General features: G+C 44.7%; 1 protein-coding gene across 12 annotated transcripts in view; it reads right to left on the reverse strand.

Annotated features, from left to right (window-relative positions):
• The window catches only part of TIAM1 (TIAM Rac1 associated GEF 1), a 497,838-nt gene that overhangs the window by 175,283 nt on the left and 303,462 nt on the right, over window positions 1–19,093 (reverse strand). For all 12 annotated transcript variants that reach the window (XM_068270618.1, XM_068270623.1, XM_068270612.1 and 9 more), the window contains one exon: window positions 6,444–6,891. In XM_068270618.1, the coding sequence (XP_068126719.1) occupies window positions 6,444–6,891 (448 nt within the window). The remainder of the gene's footprint in view (window positions 1–6,443; window positions 6,892–19,093) is intronic.

The following is a 19,093-nucleotide window of genomic DNA, read 5'->3' on the forward strand; positions in this document are numbered from 1 at the left end:
GGAAGTCCCTCGCTAATAGATTGAGCTGCTATAGCTTATTCTATTCTGGCTTCCTGGATGATAAATGAAGTGTAACAAGGCATACATAGCTTAGAATGTCCTCATCTGGAACTATTACTCTGGACAGAAATCAAAAGTGTGTGCAAGTGTCCTGACGTCACTGGCCTGCCTTATAGTAAAGTGAGAGGTCAGTAATGCAGGGATACGATTCCAAAAAAAAAAAAAAAACTGCTGAAAAGTTACCGTATTTTTCGGAATATAAGAAGTACTTTTTCTCCCCCAAAATCTCAGGAGAAAAGTGGGTGCGTCTTATGTTCCAAAGATACAGAAAAATCGATGCAGAGTGCGCAGAGTCACTACCGCTATACTTTACCAGCTCCTCCCGCCGCAATCCTCTAACCCTGGATCCGGGTCTTGCATCTTCTGAGATCCCCTCTGATCCTATACTCCTGGCAGCACGCTCCTCTCCAGCTGCAGCGGTAGGGCAGGTGCGCAGATAATGAGCAGGGATGTGGATGGAGCCAGTGGTATGCAGGATCCGGCTGTTCTGCATAGTGGTAGGGGACCGGTGTACCAGCCTACTGCTGCCACTGAAGAGGAGAGCGCGCTGCCAGGGTGATGCAGGAGAGGATCGCGGACCTGGTGCCAGGGGGAGAGGAGCGCGGCGGCAGGAGCAGGTATAGTATGAAAGTGTACTACAGTGTAGTTTATTTAAGTGCAGTGCGGTGAAGTGTAGTTTAGTTAATTGTAGCGTAGTGTATTGCTGTGTAGCTTAGTTGGTAGGGCAGCAGGAATAAGTGTAGTGTAGTGTAACTGGTAGGGGCAACAGGGATTAGTGTAGTGTAGCTGGGCAGTGTAGTGGAGACTGTTAGACGGCGTGATCGCCGTCTATTTACTTGTACAGCGCAGCGATCTGCAGCAGCGCTGTACTGGGGACAGCCGTGCGGCACGGCTGTCCCCCTGGGGGACAAGAGAGTGATCGGCTCTCATAGGCAGTAGCCTATGACAGCCAATCGCGTGATTGGCCGGCTGGGGGGAGGGAGGGGATTTGTTATAAAAAAAAAAGAAAAAAAAAAAAAGAATTAGTTGAAAAACATTAAAAAACAAATATTTATTAAAACATAAATAAACACAAAGGGGAGGGGGGGGGGGGAGGGCGATCAGACCCCACCAACAGAGAGCTCTGTAGGTGGGGAGAAAAGGGGGGGGGATATCACTTGTGTGCGGAGTTGTGCGGCCCTGCAGTTTGGCGTTAAAGCTGCAGTGGCCCATTTAGTTAAAATTGCTCTAGCCTTTAGGAGGGTTTTCGGCTGCAGTCCTCAAGTGGTTACAGACTGTTTTTGGGGGGTAGAAGGTCCATAAGACATCCCTAAAATATAGACGCTGCTAGGTTTAATGTTTTTTTTCAAATTTTTCCCTTTAAAGGACCACTATCACTATATGTAAACACATACAAATGAGAAGTACACATTTCTTCCAGAGTAAAATGAGCCATAAATTAATTTACCCCTATATTGCTGTCACTTACAGTAGGTTGTAGAAATCAGAGTGCAGCGAACAGGAAGGCTAGCAAGCATCTTTGTATAAATCCTTTTCAGGGAATATTTTTATAAAAAATACAAGTCATGCTGAGAATCCCCCATGAAGAGATGGACTAGTTCAAAACCTGTCGGTTCTGTCAGTTTTCTACTACTATCGGAGGATAGATACAATTGTTTATCTCATTCGTTTATTTTCACCTCGGGTTTAAAGGCGTACACACACCTGATTTATTCGGACGGGTCGTCAGACCCGCCCGCGGGGCGGCCGTTCTAGCGACAGTTTTCCTGTGTGTACAGTCTGTCGGCAGGCTGAGCGGATCTGTCAAAACCAGTCTTTGTCTGCTGACAGACTGTACACACAGGGAAACTGTCGCTAGAATGGCCGCCCCGCGGGTGGGTCTGACGAGCCGTCGTTTACTGGAATCCGGCATGTGTACGCGCCTTAAGTGTGTAGGTAGCTTTAGCGTGTGTGTGTAGAGTATCTTCACTACGTTCATACAAATGATTTTGCACTTTTTATTGACATTGGATGGAGACGCTCCAGCAGACGTCTTTGAGCGGTCCGAGACAACAGACATGGAATAAAGGAACAAAAGCCACCAGGACAAGAGGAAATCTTTCCGAGGGAGAGGAGTACCACCCTTTCTCTCCGAGATTTTACAATTTGGCAGAAATTCCACTTTAAACCGAGTGTTCTGTGGTAATAAAATATATATTTTTAACCACTGTAAAGTCTAAAGGTGGCCATACACTGGCCCGATTCGCGGCCGTTTCGACAGCAGATTCGATCCTGGGATCGAATCTGCTGCCAATTGTTCGCGCTAAACGTACCCGCCGATACGATTTCCTCCCGAAATGGGATCGGTCCGTCGATCGCGCCGTGCGGGAAATTGCCCTCAATCGCCCGCGGGTAGGGTGCGCGTCGCTAGCGGCGGCCGATCCGATCAGGTATACATTACCTGACGCTGGCTCCCGGGCGTCTTCTCCGCGCTGCACCGCTCTGTTCCGGCTCCATCCCGGCGCTTCCTGTGTCACTGCAGTGTCCAGGAAGTTCAAATAGAGGGCGCTCTATTTGAACTTCCTGGTCACGGAGTGACACAGGAAGCACCGGGATGGAGCCGGAACAGAGCGGTGCGGTGCAGCGTGGAGAAGACGCCCGGGAGCCAGCGTCAGGTAATGTATACAGGGGGAGGGGGGGCACAGGCGGCAGGAGCAGCTCAACAGATTGTGATCGGTTTCAGGCTGAAATTGATTCACAATCTGTTTGCAGTAAAGGCAGCCATACGATCCCTCTCTGATCAGATTCGATCAGATAGGGATCTGTCAGCTGGTCGATCTAATGGCAAATCGATCAGTGTATGGCTACCTTAACCACTTTACCCCCAGCGGTACGAATTTCTCCGTCCCTTTTTTCCCCCCTAAAAAACCAGGGACGGAGAAATCCGTACCTTCCGCGCTGCCGCCGCTGTCCACGCTCCCGCCGCTCGTGCACGCCGCCGCCCGCTCGCCCGGAGATCAATGAACCGGAAAATCCATTCCCGTTCGTTGATCTAGCCCCCGCAATGATCTGCTGCTTCTTTCAGAAACAGCGAGATCATTGTGAGTCTCCCAGCCTCCTACTGCTTCCTGTAAGCGTCCTTCCGGACGCTTACAGGTCGCATGTAAACAAACACTCTGTGGCCATCTTGTGGCCAAATAGTAAACTACACCCTAAAAGCATTTTACATATACAAACATTACATTTACACAATAAATTAACTCATTACCTCCCACACTCCCCAATTTTTATTTTTTTTTGTAATTAAAAAAAAAAAAAATACAATAAAAAAAAACATAAATAGTTACTTTAGGGACTGAACTTTTTAAATATTTATGTCAAGAGGGTATAACACTGTTACTTTATAAACTGCGGGCTTGTAATTAGGGATGGATGCAAAACTGAAAAAAATGCACCTTTATTTTCAAATAAAATATTGTCGCCAAACATTGTGATTGGGACATAATTTAAATGGTTTTATAACCGGGACAAATGGGTTAATACATTTCATGGGTTTTATTTACAGTAGCATGCTTTATTTAAAAACTATAATGGCCGAAAACTGAAAAATAATAATTTTCTCCCACATTTTTTCCTATTTCCCCATTAAAACACATTTAGAATAAAATAATTCTTGGCATAATGTCCCACCTAAAGAAAGCCTAATTGGTGGCGAAAAAAAACAAGATATAGTTCATTTCATTGGGATAAGTAATAATAAAGTTATAGACGAATGAATGGAAGGAGCGCTGAAAGGTGAAAATTGCTCTGGTGGTCAGGGGGTAAAACCCTTCAGTGGTGAAGTGGTTAAACTATACAGCAGATGTGGAAGTTGAATAATGACAACAACAAAAAAATCCTAATTTGTTCCAGGCTGACAAATGGGAGTTTATCAGGGAACTGATAAGGCCAGTGGAGAAGGGAGAGGACAGACCAAGTCTAATGAGAAACCGTTACCTAATGTAATACTACACTGATATGCATGTCAGAATTAGCAGCCAACAGTTACGCAGCCCATACACTCAGCCGATTTTCTGGCCGACCGATCGATCAATCGATTGCAAATCGGTTGGCCAATCGACCGATCGACGGCCGATTTCGATCGATTTCGATGGATTTCCATCGAACTTGCAGGGTGGAAAATTTAGGTCGATCTGATGAGATTGCTTATCAGTTTGCATTGGCCTTAATGGAAATCTGATGGCAAAAAAGTGCCATCAGATCGAATTTCAATAGATTTCAAACTGAAATCTATTGGAATTCTATCCTGGTAAAAAATGTTCTAAAAACGCATCAGATAGATCATCAGATGCATTTCTTGTCTATCTGCTGCCAATCTGACGAGTGTATGGGCACCTTTAGGTCACATGACCACAAGATCATACATGAGGTCACCTCCCATGAAAGCTTGTGATGTGTTCGGGAAAACGGCCAACCCTTCCATACAGCAGTTGATGTAGTTATCACTTAGCTTAGTCATCATTTAGCTATGCTACACAGCCAAAAACACAAAGCACCATATGCAATTTACTTTTTCTCCTGAGCGTCCTAGGAGATCATTTTTCATTTTCGATTTAGAATAACTTATCAGTACTTTGCAATGGAAAAAGTACCAAAAAGTTGGTTAAAAAGTACCATCAAAACCATTTTGAGTATTTTTTTTTTTTGATTGTTGGTGGTTTAAAGGGCATTTTATTGGCAAGTTTGAAAATATCCCCTAGGCGAAAACTCAGGAAAAAAACGTAATTGCATATGGGTAAAAGTGTGAAGTATTTTTCATAATTTGCTTGAAAAACTGCAGGACAGGAAGTTCCTGCTGCTTAATCTAGCCTAGGCCAAGAAAAAGGAAGTGCTTTACAGCTGCATTTTGGTAGGGAAAATTTTTTTATGCAACTTGGAACTGAAACAATCAAATGCGGCAGCTTTAAGTATTTGATCGGGCCATTTCCAATCTGCATAAATTTGCATTAACCACTTCAGGACGAGAGCAATTTTCACATAGCAATGCTGATCCCGTTCATTCGCCAATAACTTTATTACGACTTATCACACCTAAATAATCTATATATTGTTTTTTTCAGGACACATTACGCTTTTAGCGTGTAGTAAGTTTGTTTTAGTAATTATCTTATTTTCTATGCATTTTAAAGGGAAAATAAGGGAAGAAATAGAAAAAATACACTATTTCTCCATCTACATCCAGTATAACTTTACAATAAACCGTTCTAGCTATAAGTTAAACCCACAAATTGTATTTGCTTATCCATCCATCCTGGTTATTACAACAATTAGATTATGTCCCTAGTACAATGTATGGTGACATTATTATATTTGGAAATAAAGGTGTTTTTTTTCTGGGTTTTTTGCTTTCTCATTGTACACTATCAAGAATTACAAGACCTTATTTGCAAAAAATAATAGTAATATGCCCTCATGGCATACATATTTAAAAAGCCAAGTCCCTAAGGTAAAAATATATGCTTTTTCTTTTATATTCTGTAACTTTGTTTTCATTTTACAAGTCTTTTATTTTGGTACAGAATATGCAAAAATGTTCTTGCTTTCCTACATCTTTCCTAAGTGTGATCATCATTTTGAAATTGACATTTTATGTTTTGATTAAGTTGGTTCCTATTTATTTTTTATGTGATGTGGATTCAAGCGTTAAGACATTTCAAAATGTATTCTACAACTCGGCAAGGTTAAAATGATGCCACATGTGCCACATTTAGTAACAAACTGGTTGTGCACTCTCCACAAATACACAGGACATATATATATATATATATACGTTGTGTTGTCATGAAGTGGTTAAAGGGATACTGTAGGGGGTCGGGGGAAAATGAGTTGAACTTACCCGGGGCTTCTAATGGTTCCCCGCAGACATCCTGCACCAACGCAGCCACTTACCGATGCTCCGGCTCCGCCTCCGGCTCACATCTGGAATTTCCCACTTTAAAGTCTGAAAACCACTGCGCCTGCGTTGCCGTGTCCTCGCTCCCGTTGATGTCACCAGGAGTGTACTGCGCAGGCACAGACCATACTGGTCCTGAGCAGTACGCTCCTGGTGACATCAGCGGGAGCGAAGACACAGCAATGCAGGCGCAGTGGTTTTCAGACTTTAAAGTGGGAAATTCCAGAAGTGAACTGGAGGCGGGGCCGGAGCATTGGGGAGTGGCTGCGCGGGCACAGGATGTCTGCGGGGGACCATTAGAAGCCCCAGGTAAATTCAACTCATTTTCCCCCGACCCCCTACAGTACTCCTTTAAATTAAAGTTTGCAACAAGAATTATTAGCATCTTATTGACAATCCATTTCAGCTTTCAAGCTTGTTTTTAAGTTACTCATCCTTAAAGTCTACAAACCTTTTAAAGAGACCCAGTAATGCTTCCACTTCCTGCGAGTGGCAGACTCCACCTTCTTGTTTTTCTTGTGCACAAGGAAGTTCTTGACGGCCAGCGCCCCAGCTTTGCGCACAGTCCCTTGCGCCGCAGTCAGCAGGATGTCGGACTGTCCGGGCGAGCTTAAAGTGCCGCTGCTTTGTTCATCGCTCAGAGCCGAGCTGGCTTCCTCCAGGTGTTCCCTGTTGGCGCTGCTCATCTCCAGCTCCCGCCGGAAGTTCTCGTACACTCCTTGGCGCAGGACATCTCCAGAGCTGCTCCCGCTGTCGCTCCCAATGAACGCTCGGCTGGTGGCGGGGGAATAGCTGGACGTGGTAGCGTTGGAGCGCCTGGATGTGAAGTCTGTGTCGGTGGTTGTGCCCTCGATACCGCTGTCTGTAAACTCACTGCCCTCGCCACCTTGATTGACATCCTACAAAAAGGCAGAGTGGAAAAAATACAGAATAATTAATTTGTCTTCAAATCTCAAGCATTGAGCTGCAAGTAAAATTAAGAGGAATGTGTAGGTTTTCTATGCATTTATTATTAATCTATGCATGTACTGAAAGAAGGATGTAAAGAACATTATCAAATCCATTTTAAAGGGAACCTAAACTGAGGGGGATATGGATGTTTCCTTTTAAACAATAACATTTGCCTGACAGTCCTGCTCATCTCTTTGGCTGCAGTAGTGGCTGAATCACACATCTGAAACAAGCATGCAGCTAATCCAGTCTGACTTCAGTCAGAGCACCTGATCTGCATGCTTGTTCAGGGGCGGTGGCTGAAAGCATTAGAAACACAGGATCAGCAGGAGAGTCGGGCAACTGGTATAATTTTAAAAGGAAAAATCCATATCCTCAGTTTAGGTTCCCTTTAGGCCTTATTCACATTGCGTTCGGCTCCCATGTCCGTCCGCGGTGGGCTTTTTTTCCACGTTTTTTAAAGCGTTCTCCGGCGATTTTCTGCGTCTTCGCTTGTTTTTGTGGACGATTTTGTAAGCGCTTTTGCAGAGCGCTTCAATCTTTTGATCCGGAAGAAAATCCGGAAACAATAAATACAATTTATTTTTTTTAAAAACGCTCACGCAATCGCTTGCCAAAGCGATTATGTGAGCCTTTTGAGTTTTTCCTATAACTTCCATTGAGGCAAATCGCCTCAAAAATGGCCCAAGCACCGCTTTTCAAAGCGGATAGCAAATGAACCGTTCTGATATGAACTCTCTCATGGAGAAACATTGCACAACGCTTTCAGGGCAATTCTGAAAATCACCAGCGCTTAAAATTTTACAAAAACGGATATAATGTGAACAAGACCTTTAAGCCTTATATTTTTTTTTTAATGCATATAAATTTGTGAATGTGGGCTAATTATCGATGCACACAGCTCCTCCCCCCAAGGCATCACCACCCAAATGAGGTAGAGGATCTGGGAGGGGTCAGCAGCCAGTCTCTCCCTGTGTGCACAGAGCTAGCCTGCTTATCCCCATTTTTCTTATCGGTAAGAGAAATGCCAGTAAGGTTAACACAGCCCCTTTCATCATTTCTGACACCAAACACCAAATGAATAAACAGGTGACCACACCAGTCTGCAACTTGAAAATGATCCATGGAAAATGGTAGACAGTGGCGGGGTCTGTATACGACACCCTAATCACCACTTATACAGATGTGTGGTACTCCACAGTCCACCAGACGAGTGTTTGTATTCGGCTACAACATATGCCAGGCGTTCTCAACCAGAGTTCCCTGGAACCCCAGGGTTCCTCGAGGACATTACAGGGGTTTCCTGCCACTTTTAGGGCTGGTTCACATGGGCGTTTTTGTGGCGTTTCAGACGCGGCGTTTTTTGGGATCTACCGCCGTCTCATTCAAGTGAATGGGAGCGTTTAGAGCTGGCTTTTGCAGGCTTTCATGAAAGCCTGGCGGTAGATCCCGGCGTTGCGTCTAGTCTCGAAAGCAACAAGTTGCTTTCAGAGGCGGTAAACGCCAGGAAACAATAGCATAGACCGGAACTGCTAGCCTTAAACGCTTCCCAAAAGCCTTCAAAAGCTAGCTTTTAAACGCTGGCGTTTGAACGCAGCACCAAGTGAAAGCTGAGCAGACACCCGTGTGAACCAGCCCTTACTTTGGTGAGACTGGCCTCAGTAGGCTTGGGGGGCAGTGTAATGAGGAGCGCGGTCATAAATAAACAGTATGAGGAGGCAGTTTAATAAAGAACTATAAATGTGGGAACTATATTAAAATCACTGATACAGGTTAATGTAATAGGGAGCACTATAGATGAGGAACATGAAATGGCGGTAAACAAGGAGGCTGGTAAAGTTTTAAGCCACACTTTTTCAAGCATTGTGCATCCTGCAAAAAAAAAAAAAAAAAGAAAGAAAAAAAATCCTCCCTCGTTCCACTACCACAGGAGTTCCTTGAGATCCAAAAGTTATTTGAAGGGTTGCTCCTGTGTGAAAAGGTTAAGAAAGACTGACATAAGGCAATAGGGCTCTGTTCATAACCGGTCAGACACGAGTTATGGGGCAACAGTTCCACACTTCTAGAATATTGATCATTTAAGTTTTATGGCTCATACACACGGGACACAACTGTCGCCACAAACATGTGGCACGCGCATGTTGGGTTGACAGTTGCTCCGTGTGTATGACTTGCGCGCCACGAACTGTAGCCGGGAAATGAAGTTGCCGTGCGATTGAAAAGTTAAATCGCCGGCAACTTCTGTCTCCGCAACGGTCACTAGTCCGCCACGCGTACTGCGTGTGTATGCGGACTAGTGGCGGGAGACAAACGCAAGTGAATGGCGCTTCCGGCCGGGGGATGCTCCCTTCACAGACAGCTTCCGCCGCGCCTCTGCCTTTCTGGCGAGACGTGTGTATAGCTGTTGCTGTCTGGTCTCTTGTCTCTGTGCAACGGGGGACAGTTGTCTCCCGTGTGTATGTAGCTTAAGGCATCAGAGTATGATCTTCTCTGAGGGACAGCCAAGAACAGTAATTGTTGGATGCACTGAGGAAAAAAGGGACAGCATTCCTATTATAGAGACTATTGTATTTATTACTATTATTTGAACTCTGTACACAGCTTTAGCCCAGTGAGCCGAATCCTCCAGGAGATTGATGGAACCAAAGACAAACAGAAAACATTTGACATAGGACATTATAATGGACACATCAGCTGCTCTGAGGCGTTTGGGCTATTTATCTCTCGGGAAGGAGTAGGGGGGAGGTGCAGATATTTGTACCCCTTGAAATTCCTCACACTTTTTTGCACCTTTTGGTTGTTATAATAAACAGAATAAGCAACTTGCGAGGTCTTAAAGGAGCCGGTCTCGCCGCATAGCTGGGAGTCGGTTTCCAGGCCTTTGTTTATCTAACACTGTCACCATATGGGCAGGAGAAGCATCTGCAGAATGGATTACACTGAGGTGACAATGTCACAAGCCCTTATATCATCCACACCATTGACTGCAGCAGGCTTAGATAAACACGGCATGGTCAAGGTCACAAGTGGATGGTCCTGTTATGTCAATCATCTCCACAGATGGCCTTTTCTTTCCAGTAAAGACGTGTTTTCATGAGAAGGTCTTGCAGAGCTTTGTGCAGAGGTCAGCAACATAAAATACACAGGTTTTGTCATTTTTGGTGTAACGTTCCAATTTGGCAGGTGACTTCCTACATAAATGACTCCTTTCCTGTCATTTAAGGGGTCAAAGCAATATTTCCACTTTAACAAGACTTGGCGAAGCATTAAATAAAAGTATATGCCAAGTTATAGGAGTTATTACAAATCCCCTCCTCACTTTGTGTTAGCTTTGTTGTTTTTTTGGTTATGAAAAGTTATTAGTGTATCTGGGTTCAGTTATAATGCCAGAAGGTCTTTCTATGTGTACATGCAAAAAAAAAAAAAAAAAAAAAAAAAAAAAAAAAAAAAAAAAAAAAAAGCACCGATTAATTTGGGAATAGCAAAAATAGCTGCTAGTAGACTATCTGCTATAAAGAGGAACTGTAGTGAAAATAATGAATACAATTGCTTATTTTTCACAATATTTATTTATAAATTATTTAGTCAGGGCAGCAGCAGAACAGGGGAGTGGCAGTGGAGTGTTTGGAAGAAGCAGGGCAGCAGATCAGGGAGTGGCGATGAAGTGTTTGGCAGGAGCAGGGCAGCATCAGACCAGGGAGTGCTGGGTTTAGCAGGAGCAGGGCAGCAGCAGATCAGGGTATGGTGAAGGAATGTTTGGACGGAGCAGGGCAGCAGAAGATCAGGGAGCGGTGAAGAAGTGTTTGGAAGGAGCAGGGCAGCAGCAAGGTAGAGAGTGGTGATGAAGTGTTTGGCAGAAGCAGGGTAGCAGCAAGCCAGGCAGTGGAGATGAAATGTTTGGCAGGGCAGGAGCAGACTAGGTAGTGGTGATGGAGTGGTTAGGTAGGAGCAGGACAGCAGCAGACCAGGAAGTGATGATGGGATGTTTGTAAGGAGCAAGGAAGAAGCAAACCAGGGAGTGGCACTGGAGGGTTAGGCAGGAGCAGGGCAGCAGCAGACCAGGGAATGGCACTGGAGGGTTAGGCAGAAGCAAGGCAGCAGCAGACCAGGGAGTGGCAATGGAGTGTTATGCAGGAACAGGGCAGCAGCAAGCCAGGGAGTGGTAATGGAGTGTCAAGTAGGAGCAGGGCAGAAGCAGACCAGGAAGTGATGATGGGGTGTTTGGAAGGAGCAGGACAGCAGCAGACCAGGGAGTGGCACTGGAGGGTTAGGCCAGAGCAGCAGCAGACCAGGGAGTGGTGATGGGGGGTTTGGAAGGAGCAGACCTGGGGAGCAGGATAACAGCAGACCTGGGGAGCAGGGTAACAGCAGACCAGGGAGTGGCAATGGAGTGTTTGGAAGCAGCAGACCAGGGAGTGGTGATGGGGTGTTTGGAAGTAGCATGGCAGCAGCAGTCCAGGGAGTGTTTGGAAGCAGCAGACCAGGGAGTGGTGATGGGGTGTTTGGAAGTAGCAGGGCAGCAGCAGTCCAGGGAGTGTTTGGGAGGAGCAGACCAGGGAGTGGTGATGGGGGGTTTGGAAGGAGCAAGGTAGTAGCAGACCAGGGAGTGGCAATGGAGTGTTTGGAAGCAGCAGACCAGGGAGTGAGATGATTTAGCAACAGCAGGGCAGCCGTAGAGAGGAAACTGTCTGGGGCATAGAAAAATCAAAGTATCAAATCATAGCCGTTACACTTAAACCTTGTATGTAGCAGATTCCACAGAAGTCCCATGACACGTAGCTAGAGCGGTCCGTGTTCTTTGATAGAACTTCTGTGCCACAAACAGATTTTCTAGGAATTATTTTGCTATTTCAGGGTTATTTTTCATCTCTTGTCTCATAGGCTCCGTGGAACGCCGCATGCCAACAGCTAACATCATTACCATGCAGATTCTCTCTGGATATCGGTCATTAGAGCCTCTTTCTTGTTGGTGTAAATCTTCCTCACGCAGAGTGCATTCTAAACACGGCAAGTGTCCGTCGTTACAGATTAATATAACATGAGAAGGGAGAGCATTACCGGCAATCAGAAACAGATCTCAGAGCGCTGGTGGTAAATAGCATCGCAGGGGTGTCCGGGGAAATCAGAATAAAACTCATATGCAGTTTGTGCAAAGGAGACATTGCTTTTATAATATGGAAGCTATTGAAGCCACTTCACTAAAGACAAGGACATTCCACCACACACAATGTTCTGAAACGACCAATCAACCATCATTCCACAATCAATTACAGAAGATATTAAAGTGGACCTGTACTCTTGCACAGGACAGAAGGAAAACAGAGAAAAATGCCTCTTGTATGGATTTAGAGAGTTTGGCTTTTCTAATTTCCCCTCATCTGTGACTAATCACAAGTGTAATTTGATCTCTCAGCTGTGTCAGCTGGCTGCCTCTGCAGAGCAGCTAATTTGTAAACAAAGGATGTTAACCCTTTATCTGCTTCCATGAAAACAGGAAGTAAACACTGCAGATTTATTGCAGGATTTTTATCAGCTGTAACAAAGACATTTTTCTTTAAATGTTATTATGCTGTTGCTTATCTTTTAGAGCAGAGAGGAAGTACTGAGTTCAGGTCCGCTTTAAACAATGTGAGGTGAACGATGGCAGAAGACTGCCAACAAGATGCCAAATGATTGATATCTAATCATACTCAATCGTACTCATACTGTGCTGTGTGATCTGGTTTTCTTGTATTCCTGTATTGTCTTATTGCTGTATGTCACCCCTAAATATTGTCTGTAACCTAAACTCATGCCCAGCGCTGCGTAATATTCTGGTGCTTTATAAATGCAATAAATAAACAAATTATTAGGGACATTAACCGATCAAAGATAAGCGTTGTAGACTTAGACGCGTGGTTTAAAAATTGTTCAATACACTATACACACTGCTGACGATGAATGATTATCTGCTGCAGTGATCCGTCACATCGGTCATTCAAAATGCCGAACACCATCGTGGAGCTTTCGTTTATTGCAGGGCTGTGGAGTTGAGTCGTCGGATATATTTTGGATACCTGGAGTCAGAGGTTACATAAGCTGAGGACTTGGGTGACTTTTGTGGCTGGATAGTGTAATGGTTAAGGGCTCTGACACAGGAGACCAGGGTTCGAATCTCGGCTCTGCCTGTTCAGTAGGCCAGCATCTATTCAGTAGGGGACCTTTGGCAAGTCTCCCTAACACTGCTACTGCCTATTGGGCGTGTCCTAGTGGCTGCAGCTCTGGCGCTTTGAGTCCGCCAGGAGAAAAGCGCAATATAAATGTTATTTGTCTTGTCTTGTACCCACAGCCCTGGTTAGAATCAGACTGAGGAGTCGGAGCAATAATGGGTAGTTGGAGTCGGAGTTGGTGGTTTCATAAACTGAGGAGTCAGATTTGTGTACCGGCTCCACAGCCCTGGTTTATCATTAATTCAAGCTATTTGCGATTTACATTTTTAAACTACATCTAAACGAAGAGGCGTCCATCGGTAGTTTTGAAAGATTTTTCCTCCCAGTGTGTAGGAAGCTTTTGCGGTGGGTGGGGTTTCTGACTCTTTACAGCAAGCATACACTATACCTCTGGTTACAGAAATAGGATGCTGTGTTATCATCCTCATTATTAATGTACACTGCGAAAAGCTCAAATGACAGCACTAGTATTCCCTTGTCTTGTGCAGACAACAGGAACCAGAGCTTGTTTATATCCTCCCCGGTCCATCCAAACCAGAGTACCAGGGTTCCTTACTATAGATTTGCAGGAACAGTGGTTTTCAATGGTTTGTGCCCTCAGCCAATGACACGGAGGCATCAAGGCCAAGAACAAGAACCAGAGGAGGAACGCGGCAACAGATGCAGAGTGGGTGCATAAATGGAACGGAAAGCTGGATGAAAAACTGATGCCCAATGTAACAAACTGATCTGTTTAAACGGAAAACGGATCAGCTTTTTATCCGTTACTGTGTGAATCCAACCTTACCAATCTGCCTCTAGAATGCAAGGATTGCCCTGCGCCAAGGGCTGATTTCTATCTGTAACTCAGAGCCACGCGACTGAGTTGCACGTGATTCCCCTGGGGGCAGGGCTTCTCCTATTCATTATACTTAATGCGAACACGGGGGCAAACGGACCAAAATGCAGGCAACCATGTGCTGCGAATTCAGAGGTGAATGGCTGTGTATCTATGGAAACAGCTGCCCATGCAGCCTATGCACTCCCTGATGTCCCTGCGAATGCGTTTCCATAAGCGCAGCATATGGAAACAAGCCCTAAGGGGTCAGGACATTGTTAAAGATGCAGCATGCTGGATCTGTAGGCGATGTCTGGAGCTCCTGCACAAATTAAAAGGCCCGCACCCACTATGTGATTGTTACAAAATGTTTTCACCGACTGGCAACTTTGAGTGGCAAGCAATCGTTTCCACGATCTCTCGATGTGGGTAGAGGGTTGCAATTACACAAACAGAGTTTGGAGACGCACTGTGATACAGACCGTCACAATGGATCGGATCTTTAAGATTCTTGACAACAGTCGCGCAAAGTACCTCGATCGTTCGACCTCCCATCCGTGCCCGTCGTGTTCCCGTGGGTAGAAAGACAGATCGGGGAACCTCATTCGTTGGGAGGCGTCGCTGTGAGGTTCCCGATCCATCTTCAGGTGAGTATTCAGCATTAGATTATCTCCCACGGCAGTCCTCATCAGTCGTCCCAGTCGAGTTTAATCCGGTGCATATACTTTACATATAAAAAAATGGTTTGAAAAATCTGCCTCTTAAGGTGCTCATACACTGTACAATGAATTTGTTCAATTTTCATGTTTATTAGACCAAAATGATCAAATAAAGATAAAAGACAATAGATTGAGTTTTTCAATAAAAATCTGATTGATGTGCTGGAAAAATCAGGTTGATTGCTTTGAAAATTGAATGGTGTATGTTAGGTTTGATAAAATAATATTTTAATATAATAGCTTGAAATCTTATAAAAAAATAAAGAAAATTGATTCATGTATGGCCACTTTTATTAGATTACTTTATCAAACCTACCATACACCATTCAATTTTCATAGCAATCGACCTGATTTTTCCAACACATCCGATCAGATTATTACCCAAAAAAGGACAAATCGATTCGATTATTTTCAATCCTTTCTCTATTCGACGGCTTTGGTCAAATAAACGGGAAAATAAATCTATTTGATTGTACAGTGTATGGGCAACTTAAAGAAAATCTGTAAGTAAAAAAACCCTCTCGAGTATACTTACCTCGGGATATGGAAACCTCCGGATCCTAATGACGCTTCCCTGTCCTCACTATGCGCGTGTGCGTGCGTGCGTGTGTATATGTACACACACACACACACACACACACGTACACACACACACTCTTACACACACACACACACACTCTTACACACACACACACACACTCTTACACACACACACACACACACACACACTCTTACACACACACACACACACACACACTCTTACACACACACACACACACACACACACACTCTTACACACACACACACACACACTCTTACACACACACACACACACACACACACACACACACACACACACACACACACACACACGAGGATTTAGACAATGGACTTATCCTATACAAGGGACTAAAATGTAACTTTTATTGACAAATCATCAAAAGCTAATGTTAGCTGCTATACAAGTAGACCAAGAACTGACTTGACAATGTGGGGCTCCATACAAGTATAGTAACTACAAGAGGATTTTATCCTCATAACCTCTCACATAAAAATCCTCTTATATTTACTATACTTACTTGTATGGAGCTCCACATTGTCAAGTCAGATCTTGGTCTACTTGTATAGTAGCTAACATTAGCTTTTGATGATTTGTCAATAAAAGTTACATTTTAGTCCCTTGTATAGGATAAGTCCATTGTCTAAAGCTTCCCTGGCCTCCTAAGCCTCGGCGATCAATCGCTGCTAGCCCCCGTACGTTGGTGAGGTAAAGATTTACGTACGGTGATCCAGCGCAGTAGCGGCTCTCTGCACGGGCTCTGGCGGAAATCGCCAAGCCCGATCCAGGACGTTCTACTGGGCAGGCAACTCACACCTGTGCAATAGAGCAGACCCGCTGCTGCGCCTACAAATATTAGGGCAGCACGGTGGCGTAGTGGTTAACGCTCTTGCCTTGCAGCGCTAGGTCCGGTTCGAATCTCAGCCAGGTCAACATCTGCAAGGAGTTTGTATGTTCTCCCCATGTTTGTGTGGGTTTCCTCCGGGCACTCCGGTTTCCTCCCACATCCCAAAAACGTACAGATAAGTTAATTGGCTTCCCTCCTAAATTGGCCCTAGACTACGATACATACACTACATGATACATACTTAGACATATGACTATTGTAGGGACTAGATTGTGAGCCCTTTTGAGGGACAGTTAGTGATCAGACAATATACTCTGTACAGCGCTGAGTAATAGGTCGGCGCTATATAAATACTAAATAATAAGAATATTGCAGCGCAGTAGCCACAGCCCACAACCTTGTCAGCTGTGGTTTCAGGGAAGGCAGCACTGGACCCCTGAAGATTAGGAGGATTGGGGGAGCCTCATTAGGATCCAGAGTCTTCCCCCTCCCAAGGTAAGTATCCTCCATAGGAGGAGTCGCTTTAAAGGGAACCTGAAGTGAGTAAAATTATTTAAAATTAACACATGAGGTAACTTCAAATGATCATTACATAGTTACCTTGCCATCAGTTCCTCTCAGAAGCGCTCCTTTTTCTTCTGACAATAATCCCTTCCAGTTCTGACAACATTTTGTCAGAACTGAAATATATCAGTTGCTGTCAGTTATATATCAGTTGATGTCAGGTACAGCTGAGAGGACAACTTATGTGCCAGGTAATGTCCATGCTTCCCTAAGGCTGAAGTGGGTGATATTATAGTTTAACAGTGTGCTGACCAGGATGCTGTTAGGGGGTAATGGCCATTTTCAAAATGGAGGGCGGAGAATTCCATTGATCACAATGGACAAACAGGACGCAGGACAGGAGAAAGACACTGAGGAGTAGACTACACAGGAGGTAAGTATGACCTGTGTATGGTTATTTTGACTTTTAATTTTCAGTTCAGGTTTTCTTTAAAGGCATTTAATCTCACATCACATATTTATAAAGGCAATACAATAGACCCAAATCATTGCATTTCAATTGAAAAACTTCTTTGAAAGTTAACACATTCACATTTTACAAAAAAATCTACTTTTTTTGTGATATAAACTTTCCCCGCTGGTTCCACGTTAGACTCTGACTAAGCTGTTGAGCTAATTAGCATGACAATATTCCGCTGAAAAGCACCTGCGATGATTCAGTCCAGTCAATCTCACTTTCAATATATATTCGTTTTCAATAAAGAGAGTTTAATGTGAGGCTTTGATGGCGCTCAGCGGACGGGGTTAAACCGCCTCGCGTTAAGATGAAAAGCAGGAGTGAAAAAACACACCACGTCTATTCATTGGGCGCAGAATAATGGTAGAGATCTATAATACATAATGCATTTCTCCGCAGTAGGAAGATGATCACTTATGCATAGCCTTGGTTCCCTCACGTTTATTACGCTCCATTTGTTACCACTTCACACACCACCTCTCCCGGGAGCCTTTGTTACTTACCAAGCACAGCCTGGAACCCCGGCAGAGGTGGCTACCACAGCTGCTGCCTGTTGCCCAACCTCTGAAGTGTTTATCCAGCCAGTTTTACTAGTTTGGCCAAGCCGATGAGCCATGTTGTACAAAGGAGTTCTGAAAGGCATCCAAAGAATAACATGACAAGCATCTGGGGAGGTGAGCGCAATGTGCATTCAGCCTGGATGGAGATCCTGACATGACAAGGAAACAAGGCCCTTCATAAATCATTACCTACAATCACTGGGGGCACACAGGAAGCTGCTGCCTTAAAGGGGGTTTTCCAATATAAAGTTAACCTAGCGTGAACTCGAGCAGTGCAAAGCAATACTGTAATGCGGGGCGGGACAAAGTCCTGGAGCAAAGTAGCCAAGTCTTCTTAAACATCACAGCTGGCACCTGACTTATGAGTTTTCTTTATCAATACAACAAGCATGGATTGGTCGGACTGGCTCCAAGTATGAAATACTTTTTCATCTTAAAGTGTACCCTCAGTCTTAGAAAGGAGACTCTACAGTTTCTGAGGTCCTCAGAACTTTACACAGTCATGTCACCAACTGTCCCTCAGAGTAGCACATAATCTAATTCCTACCATAGCCGTATGTCCGTTGTAGTCTAGGGCCAATTTAGGGCCAGGCCCATTAATTAATCTGTTTGTTTTTGGGATGTAGGAGGAAACCAGAGTGCCTGAAGGAAACCCCCACAGACCCCATTTTACTCACTAGCCTTGAAGAGGAGGAGATGGAGGAGTAGGATGGGGAGGAGAGGACAAGGAGGTGATGGACAAGGAGGTGGAGGAGGAGGTGGAAATGCAGAAAGATGAGGAGGATATGGAGAAGGAGGTGGAAATGCAGAAAGATGAGGAGGAGATGGAGGAGGTAGAAATACAGGGGGATGAGGAGGAGATGGAAATGCAGAAAGATGAGGAGCAGATGGAGGAGGTAGAAATACAGGGGGATGAGGAGGAGATGGAAATGCAGAAAGATGAGGAGCAGATGGAGGAGGTAGAAATACAGGGGGATGAGGAGGAGATGGAGAAGGAGAGGATGGAGGAGGTAGAAATGCAGAAATATGAGGAGAAGATGGAGGAGGTGGAAGTGCAGAGAGATGAGGAGGAGTTGGAGTACCATACCAGGTGTTGGGCTGATCACGTGCCCCCTAATAACCGGAAACCTGGGCTGCACAGAAGAGACATCGCTGTACAATAATGTGCTCTCCAGTGTGGGGGAATCAGCCTCAACAACATAACAAAATCCCAGCAGGGTCTCTGTGGAACATTATGACACAAACCCATAGGAAGCCCAGCAATGCTGTGGGAAAATGAAAGGCGAGCGAGGGAATGGATCCACCTGTGAACGTTTATTCCTACCGTTTTATAGAGAATTCCCCCATGTTACTAACCACAAAAATGAATGCTGTGAAAAGCACTTTCCTAACCGCTCAGCGGTTCTCCTGCTCGGTGC

This window comes from Hyperolius riggenbachi, chromosome 2 (assembly GCF_040937935.1).
Source record: "Hyperolius riggenbachi isolate aHypRig1 chromosome 2, aHypRig1.pri, whole genome shotgun sequence".
Taxonomy (NCBI): Eukaryota; Metazoa; Chordata; class Amphibia; order Anura; family Hyperoliidae; genus Hyperolius; species Hyperolius riggenbachi.